Source organism: Siniperca chuatsi, linkage group LG8, assembly GCF_020085105.1.
Source record: "Siniperca chuatsi isolate FFG_IHB_CAS linkage group LG8, ASM2008510v1, whole genome shotgun sequence".
Classification (NCBI taxonomy): domain Eukaryota; kingdom Metazoa; phylum Chordata; class Actinopteri; order Centrarchiformes; family Sinipercidae; genus Siniperca; species Siniperca chuatsi.
Genome location: NC_058049.1, coordinates 17,058,339 through 17,071,084, shown reverse-complemented (window position 1 = coordinate 17,071,084; position 12,746 = coordinate 17,058,339). Strand labels below are relative to the sequence as shown.

Sequence of the window (12,746 nt, the reverse complement as noted above, 5' to 3'; positions counted from 1 at the left end):
TCACCTTACCTCTTTTGTTTCCTTCAGTCGCAGGGGTTCCTCAGGGAGTACTATAGGGATCACAACATTGAGCTGTCCAAGCTGCTCTACAGGATGGGCCAGCCGCTGCCCAGCTGGCTCAGAGAAGAGCTGGTCCACACCAGGTAGCAGCACCACAGGGGGAGACCACAGCTCCACACACTGAACCACTGCTCGACCCTGCTGGGGAACGCTTGGCGAGCGGCCTGAAATGTTGAAGATCCCAAATAATTTTGAAAGAAAGACTGAAATATATGGAGATTTCAGGATTGGATGCCCAAGTAGAACTCAAAACTTAAACTGTGATCTTCCCAAAATGAACAGGACAACAGTGGATGGTGAGCAAGAAGAAAGTTTAGTTGCTTTCAGCAGCTGATAGCGCTCCCCTTTCCCCCTGAGCTTCGAGATGCCGTTACTCCCCTGTAGGACAAACCAGGACCACGGAAGCCCTAATGATGGCCTCCACTGTGTCCTGAAGAAGAAGGAAAGGCACAGCGATGCACAGGAGGGACTTTCAGTGCTTGATAATCACATCCCTGCTCTCCTTAATCAAACCTTCTCTTCTTCTTCGCATGAACTTGATCTTGAAAATCAAAGGAAGGAGAAAAAGTCTGAAGCTTGAGCAAGCAGTCTTCACACTTTCAGCTCTGGGAAACGGGTGGAAGAGATGAACACTACATCTTGTGTGTCTCTGCATTAAAACAGGCAACATAACTGACTAAATGGATGACAGCCTGACAGACAGAGAGAGATTGGTTGCAAATGCCTTTGATATAAGTGAAGTGTTTGTATCAGAGGAGAATGGGGCATCTGGAGTCTTGACTCAGGCTGCATGTTGTAGCCTTACTTGATAGGCCTTGGTAGAATCTAGTTATCGCATTTACAAGTGCCAGGACACAATCTTCATTAAAATATTACCACATAGACTTTTGGGGGTTCTTTATTTTATTTTATTTTATTTTGTTATGTTTTGTTTTCTTTGCTCAGATTTTGTTTCAACATTTCTATAATGCTGATGGAAATGCATTATTGTAGAATGTACCAAAACTAAACATCTTAGCTCAGTTTTCTCGTAAAGGCCAGACATACAGCAGACTGGTTTGTTAAACTGTTCGGCTCAGCCTCCTCTGTAGTCAGTTCCATGACCACTAAATTGGCTGAAGCAGGAACAGTAGGATAGATGTTGAAAGCACAATATTTAAGGCACTCAAGTGAACATCGATTCTGAACATAACCGGTTACTGGAAAGCACACTTAACAAAATGGATCCTGCTACAATCTGTGAAGAAGATCATAAGCTAGCTACTGTATGTTTAATAAAACACTCGGGTCCGAGAGATTCAGATAGTGTACAGAACAAGATTGTGCATTTCAAATCTGTTTTCAGCATTTTCAGCATTTTTGTCAAAACTGTATATTTTGTCTTATATATTTTGTTTCATTTCTCATTTACTAGATGCGTTTAGGTTTGGGGGGGAAGCTGTCTCTGGGAAAAATGTTTAAAGTTGCCAGGAGACCATACAGACGTTTGGTTGTCGGTCAAGGTGTTACCACTGCAACTAGATGTCAAGCATAGATAAAAAGCTGCTCTTATTGCAATAGTTTTGTACAATGTTCTGATATAATAACAATGCACATGTTGGTCCTTTATTTCCTGACTTTGTAATGTACATAATACGCAACCCTCGGTAGACCTAAATTATTGAATGTGTTTGGGTTTACACTCTCCATCAGCCCATTCCCGTAGTGTGAAATGTCAGTGCTGTACTGAGGGGAGTTCGGATTATTTCATTGTGCGGAGGTGTGTCGCTAAGATTGTTTCCTCTCATGTCCTCTCACTGCCAACTATTGTACACAGGTACTGAGTCTCTCCATATAAAGTATTAAGTGATAACACATAACAGCAATGATGGTACTAATCTCCTGGACTGTATGATAAAGATTTGTAATTGTTGTCAATAATTTTTACAGTGTAACTAATATTGTCGGTGCTTTTTCATTTGCAAATAAAACACCACTGTATTTTTCAATATTTGGATCTTTTCCCCTCTTTTCTCAGGAGAATCTCTCCCTGTCTGTTATCAGAACAAACCATTTTTTAATTTCATTGAGCGTCTTGAGTTACTTGAAGTTCAAAACGAGTAGGATGATGGTGACTGCTTTTGTGCAGAGATTTCTAGAAGCTTAGACTGTCTGAAACTGAAATTAGTTTGTCTTTTGGTTTCACTTCATGGTGAGGTACTTTTGAGAAGCAAACAACCTGAATCTTGCTCAAAATCCCATGAAGCATAGGCCTGTTCAACAACAAAATAATTTATAAATAATGTATTTTGTTCTTGATGTTTAACCTAACCTAAAGTAGATTTACATGTTGATTTTAATTCCTTGTTTGGAAACACCAAAAATCTACCAACGAAACAATCCTGTTGTTTCAGGAAGTAAACAGAGGCCAACATAAGTTAAGATGAATTGCTGCATTCAAACAAATAAATAAATTGAAGTTAAAATACTACCACAATACACATGTTCTTATGGTTACTACTGACAAATATGTCAGAATAAAAGTGCATTTTAGTAGGCTGGTATTAAATGTGTTGTCATTTTTTTTTTTTTTTTTTTGGTATTAGAAGTAGTAGTAATACTATTGTTTGCTTTTTGCCTTTATTGTTTGCTTATTTCTTTTCCCCTGTAAGCAGTAACTTTGCTTAAAGTTAAAGTGCTAAACCAAACTAAGTATTCACCAGTAGGCTACAAATAAGTAATAATATAAATATAGCAGTATTAAACCTGCAGTAATTGAATATACCATTTTAGCTTAGAATTAGCACAAATAATAGATAAAACCATTCAACAGAAGAAGTTATGGTGAAATTCAGTTTGTAAAGAAACCCTCACTATTGTCTGCCTCTATCAACAAGTGATGGTGGTATAATCTGACCAATCACAGCTCGCAAGCTCTCACAGCAGCCATCCCACAGCGCTTTTAAGAGAGGGACTTTCCACATCCCTTCACCTTTCTGAGGAACCTGTCTGTTAAATCCTTCCTTATTTCAAGACCGTTTATCTGCTTGACCTGCCGGACTTTCGCCAGTTTGCTGCTTTGAAGAAGCTGAGAGAAACTTCCAAGACAGATGGCCGACTCTGCAGAAGATGCTCCCATGGCCAGAGGTAGTCTGGCAGGCAGTGATGAAGCCCTTATTCTCCCTGCAGGACCCACAGGGTGAGAGGAATTTATCATTTAAATGTATACTCATAACAACAGCTGTTTGCTCAGTAGTAATCTTTGCAAATAAGGTACCTGTTCCTCTATGTATAGCTGAATAAAAATGAGCAATAAATCACAATTAAAACTTGTGAAATGTTTAGGTTTCAAGTTAGTAGCTAACATACAGGAGTAATACTTCACTGAACATAGCATTTGTAAAAATTGTGTTTAAAATGGGATGATGTTGATTTCTGGTTAAAACTCTCACATTTTCTTTGCATGAGATTAGTTCATGAAATAATAAGTGGATTTAGTTATTGCTTTACAACGTGTTATATACTTATATATATTTACATATATGTTTTTAAGCATCTTAACTTCAATCGGACACTTCGCGTTGCACCAAGAGAGGGCGTCTGCCTAGTAACTGGTGATGCTGTCATGCTATTGGTTCATAATTAACCACAGAGAAAAACATTGGCCAGTATTCTATATTTCAACTTAGAAATACATGATTTATGATTGTTAAAATGTAATAATGTCTCTAATGTATGACAAATATGTTTGTGTTAGTTGTGAGGGTTAAATAAGGCTTGTTGTTTCCCTCACATCACTGACTATTTTGTTGTTATACATGCATTTAGTTTTAATTATATTCTCGTAAAATAAGCTAGAACTAACAGACTAACATATTAATAAAAATGCGATTAGATATGATGACATTGTTTACATACAGCAAATATATGCAGGAAATACATGTTTTTCCTGTTTCTGGGTTTAAGTTTCACTTTTCATTGTAGCAGAACCGTATGAAATAAGTGAATATACAGTTGTTATGGTCTTGTACTTATGAAATAAATACTTTTACACCTGTTTATACATATTAAATAGGCTCTAAACTGTAATTGGGTGTGTAAGTCCTTACACCAGGGAAAGGTGTCTGCCTAGTAACAAGTGATGCTCACATTCTATTGGCTGATTATGAGCAGCAGAGAAAAAGGCTAATTGCTTTCAGGACTTTTATATGTATCACTGTAAATAATAATATCATAACTTCAAAAAGATGATGATGTATATTTGCTTTTCTTTAGAATGTGGATTATAGCAACATTGTTGGTTTGTATATGGGGCTGTGACAGTCCAAACTCAGTATCAAAACATGTGTGTGTCATGTGCTTTATGCTCTTCAAGAGACACATATTTTTCTATTTCTCTCTCCCAGGGGCTCCAACAGTCGTGCCTTGAAGGTGGCAGGCCTGACCACCCTGGCATGCCTGCTGCTGGCCAGCCAGGTCTTCACTGCCTACATGGTGTTCGGCCAGAAGGAGCAAATCCACACGTTGCAGAAGAACTCAGAGAGAATGAGCAAACAGCTGACCCGCTCATCCCAGGGTAAAAGGAGGCATTAAAGTCCTAATGATCAGACAGAAGTAGGAATGTATCATTAATGAGTAATAGTCTTCGTCAGACAAGAGGAGGAGGTGGAGAGGGAAGTGAGAGTTTGCTTTAAGGAACTTGATCTGAAAGCTGGACAGAGAAATGAAAGTTTTGCTGCTGATTCATAGGGGGAAGAAATCTGCTGTGTGCTATCTTTATGTATCTTATTATTTCAAGCAGTGTCATATGTTAGGCACCATAATATTTTATCTAGCATTCAACACATCTGATGTAGCAGAGTTGCTGTGACGAAAAGCATCCGTTTGATCACATGCTGCCTACATTTTATTCAGTTTTAATTTTAGTTTAGCTTATTTATGTATTTATTAATTCTGTGGAGCTTTAATGTTATTTTATGTGCAATGATATAATTTTAGATCAGGTAAATGTGTGTGTATTTTATCCCACAAACAACAAAAGTTGTTTCTGGGAGTTTTTTTCAAATGTTATATCCATATATTTTTCCATCTTTTTCATTAGCGTTCAGTAAAAACAAACAAAAATTCTCTCCCCAAACTTAAAGTAACTTTACATTTGATCAGCTTTTTACATTATTTCCCACGTCATACACAATCACGTATAATCTCGCCACCAGGGAGGAGGCAAAACAATGTGTAACTCTCGGTCAATGTTGTTTCTCAGTCAATATTATCAGGGGATACTGGAACTTCTCCAAGGTCTCCATCTTATCTTTGTCTCCATGCACACAGTTACTCCTTACATAAAGTGTGAAAGACAAAACACAAATAAAACATTGTTTTTTTACAGCTGTGGCTCCAATGAAGATGCACATGCCCATGAACAGCCTGCCTCTGCTGATGGACTTCACTCCGAATGAGGACTCCAAGACTCCCTTGACTGTAGGTTTAAACCTGCCTTCTGGAAAAACAATTAATTTAACTGAATCTATGAAACTTGTTTAAGACTTAAAATATTGTCCTGGATGGCGTATAATGAATGAATACATTCCAATATGAATTGAAACACTTTTGATCCCTCTGTTCCCTCTCATCAGAAACTGCAGGACACTGCTGTTGTCAGTGTGGAGAAACAGTTGAAGGATCTCATGCAGGTGTGTTGCACTCTGTATCTTGTGTGTCACTCACATTGCTGATGTTGTGTTGTCACTAAGCTCTGGTCATGTTTTGAGCAGGACTCCCAGCTGCCGCAATTCAACAAGACCTTCCTCGCCAACCTGCAGGGCCTGAAGCAGCAGATGAATGAGAGCGAGTGGAAGGTAAAGTCTCATGCGCCTTTTACATGGAAACTACTGCAGCTAAAATAGAAATGAATGAAATGAAATGATCTTGTCAGTCATTTTGCACTTTGAAATAATCTGCAGAGTTTTGAGTCCTGGATGCGTTACTGGCTGATCTTCCAGATGGCCCAGCAGAAGCCTGTACCCCCAACGGCTGATCCAGGTTACTGCAACTTTCTTTCCTTTACATTTGAGAATTTAGCTGATGTTCTGATCCAGACTGTTGCTTTGATAGTAGATGCTGTTTTTTAAAATTATATTTCCAGTAGGGAGTTTAAGGGCTGTGGCTGTATTATATTACTGTGACAATATTGATGTAAGAGAGATATGCTGAGCAGGGGTAGAGTGTGGAGCTCAGGAGTTCACAAGATGCATACCAAGATAATTTTAACATTTGCCTTATTTTGGTGCAGTAGCACTCCTTGATATTATTCTTATCACAAGTGTTATTTCCTACACTGAAACTTAAAAGATTTAGCCTAGTCTTAAAGGAATAGTTTGACATTTTGGTAAATACATGAGGAGATCAATACCACTCTCAGATGTGTATGTTGAATATGAAGCTACAGCCAGCAGCCTGTTAGCTTAGCACAAACACTGGAAACGGGGGGATCCACCTACCAGCACATGCTCATGTTGTTTGTTTAACAAAAACGGCTAAAGTTACTGCTCCCAGCCAAGAGACAGTCTTGCACTTAACACCCCCACCCAAAACTGAATTATCATTTTTACACTTTGTATAGATTAAACAAACAAGATGGAACATGTTAATAGTGAGCTTTCAAGATGATAGAGTTGGATTTTGTTACCTTCGGACACAGCCAGGCTAGCTGTTTCCCCGTTTCCAGTCTCTGGGCTATGCTAAGCTAACCAGGTGCTGGCTATATTAATATATCATATTAAATGGATTTTATTAAATGGAAGGTGAATACGAGAGTGGTATCAATCTTCTCATCTAACTCTTGGCAAGAAGTATTTCTCAAAATGTGGCAGTATTGCTTTAACTTTGCTGCAGTCACCGGTAATTAACACCAAACAGAATGTTAATCTCCCAATGTTCTCTACTTTTTCCAACCCTCAGCCTCTTTGATCAAGACCAAATGCCAGATGGAGTCAGCACCTGGAGTCAGCAAGATCGGTTCCTACAAGCCCCAGTGTGACGAGCAGGGCCGCTACAAGCCCATGCAGTGCTGGCACGCCACTGGCTTCTGCTGGTGTGTGGACGAGACTGGCGCAGTCATTGAGGGCACCACCATGCGCGGCCGCCCCGACTGTCAGAGGAGAGGTATTAGACACAGATTAAGATTCAAAGCTGCATCTGTAGCATTTCATGTGAGAGGCTGTCATGAATGATGAAAATAACTTAATTGCCACATTTTTTCCTGTTAATTTTAGCCCTAGCTCCTCGTCGCATGGCGTTTGCACCCAGTCTGATGCAGAAGACCATCAGCATTGATGGTGAGTGCCTCAAATATGTTTTTTGTTTTTTTTTAGTGGATTAATAGTTACAAGGTTTATTCACAAGCAATTTGTTGGCTGCTACACATCATCACAAGTTGTGTTTTTCTTTTTTCCAGATCAGTGAAACAAATGAAGCAAGGTGTTGGGTGTTTCTTTTCTTCAAGCAATCTTCGCAGACATGATAACATAACTCAATTTATGATGGATGCTGAACCGCGTGCAGTAATTGTTTTAATTTCTGATCAGGTATTCTTCCATGTAACCTCTTGATTTTAACTATTTTGCTAGCTGCTTGAAATAAAATCAGTAGAGGCCTGTTACAGTTTATTTCTTTTAATGTTTTAAATTGTAGTGCTTTATAGCAAACAAATCTGGGGGTGTTCTCATTGACATATTAATCTAGATGTTCATATCATCTACAGTATATTAAAGTATGTGTGTTAAACGTGTTTGCTTAAAGGGTCGGTTCACTCAAATTACATGTTTTCTCCCTTACCTCTACGCTAGTATCTACACATGGAGGTAGTTTCTGAGATGTCTGCTTCCACCCCACTACAATAGAGGGGAATGGAAGTTTGTTTATGTTGCATACAGCATTGAAAAGTTACATTTAAAAATGTGAACAGCCAAGACTCTTTCCAGAAACAATGTCCCCTGTTACTCTGAATAATCCACAGACCCCACTGAAGACAGTTTTCATAGGGACAAATTTGGTCGAAAGTAGTTCCAATAAAAACTGTTCACAGTGAAGTCTGGATTATTCAGAGTAATGGGGACACGGTTTCTTGAGAGAGATGTTGCTTTTCTAATTTTTTGTAAATGTTTTTCAATGCTGTGATCACCACACGCGAAATAAAACCAGAACTATTTGCATGGCTAGATATATGAGAGTTTAGTGAGAAAATGTTTATATGTTTGTTTTTGTTTTTTTGTAATTTGGGTGATCCGGCCCTTTAAAGGAAGTGACCGTATGAGAAAGTGACTTTTCTATGAAGGTATTTGTGTTAAGAAGGCAAAATAAAGTTTTCCTAATAACACTGTTTGCATTGTTATACATATGTCCGACCCTAGTTATGTCCTGCTGAGATCAAATAATTTCTGAAGCTATAAACAAAATAAGGCCTAAATAAACTTTAACCTGATTAGATGCAGTGACACTGCTCACTTAGTCCTTGGTTTTCTGCCATCTTTCACTTTTCATTGAAGCACACTAGACTCATTCAGTTTTACACTCAAGGCATTTCGTGTTCAAGAACCTAAACATGTTGCAGTTTCAATAGCATATTAATTTAATCATCCTTTGGTCCTTTAATTCTCATTATCCCCTGTACATGATTTGGCAACCACATATCCCTCCCTCTTTCCCCATACATGTTCTAAGATAATCGTTTAGGAGAGACAGACAGACACAAAAGATGCAAAGCTGACAAGCTAGCACTCAGTCCAGCTTAATTGAGGCCGTGTGTATCATCCAATAGTCATCAAAGAAATTAACAGCAGGAGAAAACCATGTTGCTTTCTGTCAGTGGTGGAAGAAGTATTCAGAGCTTTTACTTAACTAAAGGTACTAATACCACAGTGTGAAAATACTCCACTACAAGTAAAAGTCCTGCATTCAAAACCTTACTGAAGTCAAAGAATGTAAATATTGTCAGCTAAATTTACTTTAAAAGTAAAAGTACTCATTATGCAGAACAATGGTCCCTGTCAGTGTTTTACTATTATATATAATGTTTTTAGATTAATATTACTGCTGCGTTAATGTGTATGTTGCATTTTTTCTGCTGTAGTTGTTTAAGGTTGTGCTAATTTTAATTATATATACTTATAAGTATTAACTTATATACTGTTGGGTAGTTTAATCTAGAGCAATGCATCATATTCCATAAAATCATATCACGTCACTGTCCTGTGAGAACCACGTATCTCTAAAAAAGTCAACTTGTCATGAGTTCAGAAAAACTTAATTCATAAAGCAACAATTAATCCTTCAGTTTATCAGAAACATCCAAATTTAAAATTACCAAATTTAGAGATATGTGGACAGGAAGGCTATGAAAAACTGTACTCTGAAAAGTAACTAAAGCTGTCAGACAAATGTAGTGGAGTAAAAAGTACAAAATTTGCCTCTGAGATGTATTGGAGTAGAAGTATACATTTGCATAAAGTGGAAATACTCAAGTAAAGTACAAGTACATCGAATTTGTACTAAGTACAGTACTTGAAGTTAATGAACTTGGTCACATTAAACCACTGCTTTCTGTCCCAGCTGACCCCCTCAGTGGTGTTTTCACAGTCCTCAGAGCTGCTGGCGGGAGCATCATGTTATCTACTCATATTCTTGAGGGATGCATATCTGCCAGGAAACTTTTGATCGGTGTAGAAGTCCCCTTTCTCTCCATTGTGGTGATGACATGCAAAGATCAGAATGGTAAGATTATTTTGGGGTCTTGCTTTGAGGAAGTACTGTAAGTCCGGGAACACAGGTCTTCTCTTTTTTAGACATGTCGTGTGAAGGGAAGTCGGAACATCTGTAGCAGAAAATTGGAAGTCAGTTGAGAATAAAGACACTAAACTCACAGTAAACGGTTCTTGCAACAAATGATCAACATCTACAGCTAAATGCTAAACTGACTAGAGGGTAAGTGCTTGACTTGTTAAATTCATGTTCTCCCGATGCATTTTTAGAACCAGTTGTTGCTAAAGATTTTTTAAGATCGTAGAACGTTTATATTTTGAACCCAACAGTTCTCCAATTTGGATAAGAGGACATTTTTATCAGCTTTTAACACTGCTTGGCATGTATGGCATCAATGACGAAACAGGGAGTTTTAAACAAATTTGAAATTGGAGTCGAGACAACAATACAAACCATCTTAAAAAAATCATTAAATTAAAATAAACGTGTTATGTTTTTGGTTTATTCCCAAACCATATCAGAAATCACTGTTCCCCAAAAATACTGTATAAAAGCAGAGTTTCTTTAGGTTCCAGAAGGTCAATTGAAGCCTTTTAAGATCTTTTTCATTACCAGGATGGCTTTCTTTCAAAAAATAATTATGTAAAATTATGTAAAAAATATGTTTGGCTCTATTTAAAGCCTTACATTTAGACATTATATCTTTTTACAGCACCTGCTTAAACCCTATGTAAAAATCTCTCTTCTCTGGATCTTGACATTTTCAGGTATTGCTGACAGTCCTCCTGCCTACACCATGACACTGAATCAGAGACTGATTCCACTCCTGCTTTTGGGACTCACTGTCCTTTCAGGAATGGCCACTTCTCTTTGCATTTTAAGTGAGGATAGAACTCGTTGTGTGTGCAATGTTATGGATATCCTCAACCCACAAAGTCTGACTTGTGTCCAGGCTTTGGAGCTGGAATTTAGAGATGGCAAACTGGATGTATCTGAGATGGCTATAACCTGTCCAGAATGTGCTTTTCAGTTAATCCAGAAAAATAAACTCATTTTCAGCAATATCACAATCTCCTTTTCATTACTCAGTGAAGTGAGCTTGTCAAAATTGACTCTTGAAAGAGCTGTCCAATTTTTACAACGTCCAGAGTTACAGGGAGCATCTCCAATTAAAGCCCTTCAACTGGAAGATACAACAGTGGACCCCTCGCTCCTCCAACCCTCCTTCCAGGCGCTCCACCACTGGTTGTTTGGCTCTCTGAAATCTCTCGGCCTTGTTCGTTCTGGCTTGGTTGAGATTGACTGCAAGTGGGCTCAAAGAATAGAAAACCTGACTCATCTGGATCTGTCAGAGAACCCCATCTCTTACACTAGCCTGCAGAATATCTCACATTGCTCCTCTCTTTCATTCAAGTACCTGAAATCTCTCCATCTGAGACACAGCAACCTCACCTCCCTCCAGTCTCTCTGCACGCCCATGAGTCTTATCCCTGTCCTCACCCAACTTGATGTCAGCAGGAACAGTTTCTCGATCTTCCACTATCCACACTGCCTCCAGGCAAAGCCGCTCAGGATGCTCAATCTTTCCCACTCAGGAATCACAGAGGTAAACTCGCTACTATCTACATCTCTGGAAGAACTGGATCTAAGTTATAATTCTCTAGAGGTATTCAATAACCCACCACAAACCCTGAAAAAGCTGTATTTGTCTAATAACTGCCTCATACATCTCCCTTCTCTGGATAACCTGTCTCAACTGCAGGAGCTAAGGGTGGACAGTAACCAGCTTACCATTTTGATAAATGAGACAGGTGTCAGTCTGAGCACACTGAAGCAGCTTGATATTCTCCACGCAGGGAGGAACCCTTATCAGTGTGACTGTGCCCTGAAGGAGACCGTCATCTTCCTGGACAACACAGACAGCGTGTCTGTGGAGGACTACCCTGAAGAGTTTCTGTGTGCCACACCAGTGGCCCAGCAGGGGGCTCAGATAATGAGCTTGTCTCTTGAAACATGTGAGAAGCCAACCAGTGGTACACAACACCACGGCCCTCCTCTCTGTTTGACACTCTTTGTAGGTTTATTGTCACACCTGATTTATTTTTGTTGATGTTTGTATAAAATAGTGACCTCGTTTAGGTGCCACTTTCTAATAAGGCACCCATCATCAGTTAATAAATGATTTACTAAAACTTATATATCATTTATAAGCCATTAATAAGAACAATTTCTGGGTTGCCAGGTTGTGAAAATCCCTTTGACTGATTGGATTGTACCTTACTTTATTGTAAACTTACCTTCCCAGAGGGCTGCAGAGAATCTAGACCAAAATCAATTTGTTGACAGCCTATTAAGCATTTATTAATGGATTACCAACATCGGTAACCAAATAGAAAGGATAAATACCAGGCAAAGGGATTTTCACAACCTCGCAACCCAAAATTTGCTCTTATTAATGGTTTATAACTCATCCATTAAGCATTATAAATGCTTAAACCTTTAATTCCCATTAATTACTGGTTAATCACCATTGATAAAATCACGAGTTACAACTTATAACTCCAATTTAATGGGTGCCGTATTAGATGTTGGTTCCATTGTGGGTAATAAAATGGACAAAAGATGATATATCAGTTTCTAAAAACATTGTCACAATTAGTTTTTATTTCACCATTGTTTAATATTGCAATATCTTTGTATATCTACATGGTTTAAACTGAATGTTAATAATGTTACATCAGTCTGATCTCTTTCTGTTACACATTCCAAAAGGACATAATAAAGTTGATGTTTGAAGGAAATGATTTCAAAATTATTACTGCTCACCGACAGCCTCAGCTGTGACCTTTCTGTGTGTCTTGGCAACTGCACCCTGCTCACCTGGACCAGTGAAAGTAGATTCTGGCTCATTAATATTTCAGTGCGGCGTAATGAAATCCAGGTGACTC

General features: G+C 38.5%; 3 protein-coding genes across 9 annotated transcripts in view; all 3 read left to right on the top strand.

Annotated features, from left to right (window-relative positions):
• The window catches only part of ndst1a (N-deacetylase/N-sulfotransferase (heparan glucosaminyl) 1a), a 42,877-nt gene extending 40,829 nt beyond the window's left edge, over positions 1-2,048 (top strand). For all 4 annotated transcript variants that reach the window (XM_044205406.1, XM_044205403.1, XM_044205405.1 and 1 more), the window contains exon 15: positions 28-2,048. In XM_044205406.1, coding sequence (XP_044061341.1) covers positions 28-147 — 120 coding nt within the window. In that variant the 3' untranslated portion in view covers positions 148-2,048. The remainder of the gene's footprint in view (positions 1-27) is intronic.
• A 950-nt stretch (positions 2,049-2,998) lies between these two features.
• cd74a (CD74 molecule, major histocompatibility complex, class II invariant chain a) lies at positions 2,999-8,416 on the top strand. 2 transcript variants are annotated; one of them, XM_044205411.1, is made up of 9 exons: positions 2,999-3,238; positions 4,446-4,615; positions 5,429-5,520; positions 5,676-5,732; positions 5,814-5,897; positions 6,003-6,081; positions 7,000-7,203; positions 7,314-7,376; positions 7,496-8,416. In XM_044205411.1, exons 1-9 carry the CDS (start codon positions 3,150-3,152, stop codon positions 7,501-7,503), a joined length of 846 nt encoding a protein of 281 aa, XP_044061346.1. In that variant the 5' UTR covers positions 2,999-3,149; the 3' UTR covers positions 7,504-8,416. The 2 variants fall into 2 exon arrangements, with proteins under 2 accessions (XP_044061346.1, XP_044061347.1); XM_044205412.1 differs by having other exon boundaries at positions 3,022-3,238; positions 4,458-4,615.
• Positions 8,417-9,210: 794 nt separating this feature from the next.
• Positions 9,211-12,590, top strand: LOC122880368 (toll-like receptor 2). 3 transcript variants are annotated; one of them, XM_044205409.1, is made up of 3 exons: positions 9,211-9,810; positions 10,566-11,404; positions 11,655-12,590. In XM_044205409.1, the coding sequence occupies exons 1-3, from the start codon at positions 9,702-9,704 to the stop codon at positions 11,685-11,687; spliced, it is 981 nt and encodes a 326-aa protein (XP_044061344.1). In that variant the 5' UTR covers positions 9,211-9,701; the 3' UTR covers positions 11,688-12,590. The 3 variants fall into 3 exon arrangements, with proteins under 3 accessions (XP_044061344.1, XP_044061342.1, XP_044061343.1); XM_044205407.1 differs by having other exon boundaries at positions 10,566-12,590; XM_044205408.1 differs by having other exon boundaries at positions 9,771-10,020; positions 10,566-12,590.
• Positions 12,591-12,746: the final 156 nt, after the last annotated feature.

Bases quoted from the DNA above. Each gene is read 5' to 3' on its own strand.
- cd74a (XM_044205411.1), top strand. From the start codon at position 3,150: ATGGCCGACTCTGCAGAAGATGCTCCCATGGCCAGAGGTAGTCTGGCA. The intron at 5,521-5,675 runs GTAGGTTTAAAC...CCCTCTCATCAG, and splicing joins ACTCCAAGACTCCCTTGACT to AAACTGCAGGACACTGCTGT. The intron at 7,204-7,313 runs GTATTAGACACA...TGTTAATTTTAG, and splicing joins CCCCGACTGTCAGAGGAGAG to CCCTAGCTCCTCGTCGCATG.
- LOC122880368 (XM_044205407.1), top strand. From the start codon at position 9,702: ATGTTATCTACTCATATTCTTGAGGGATGCATATCTGCCAGGAAACTT. The intron at 9,811-10,565 runs GTAAGATTATTT...TGACATTTTCAG, and splicing joins GACATGCAAAGATCAGAATG to GTATTGCTGACAGTCCTCCT.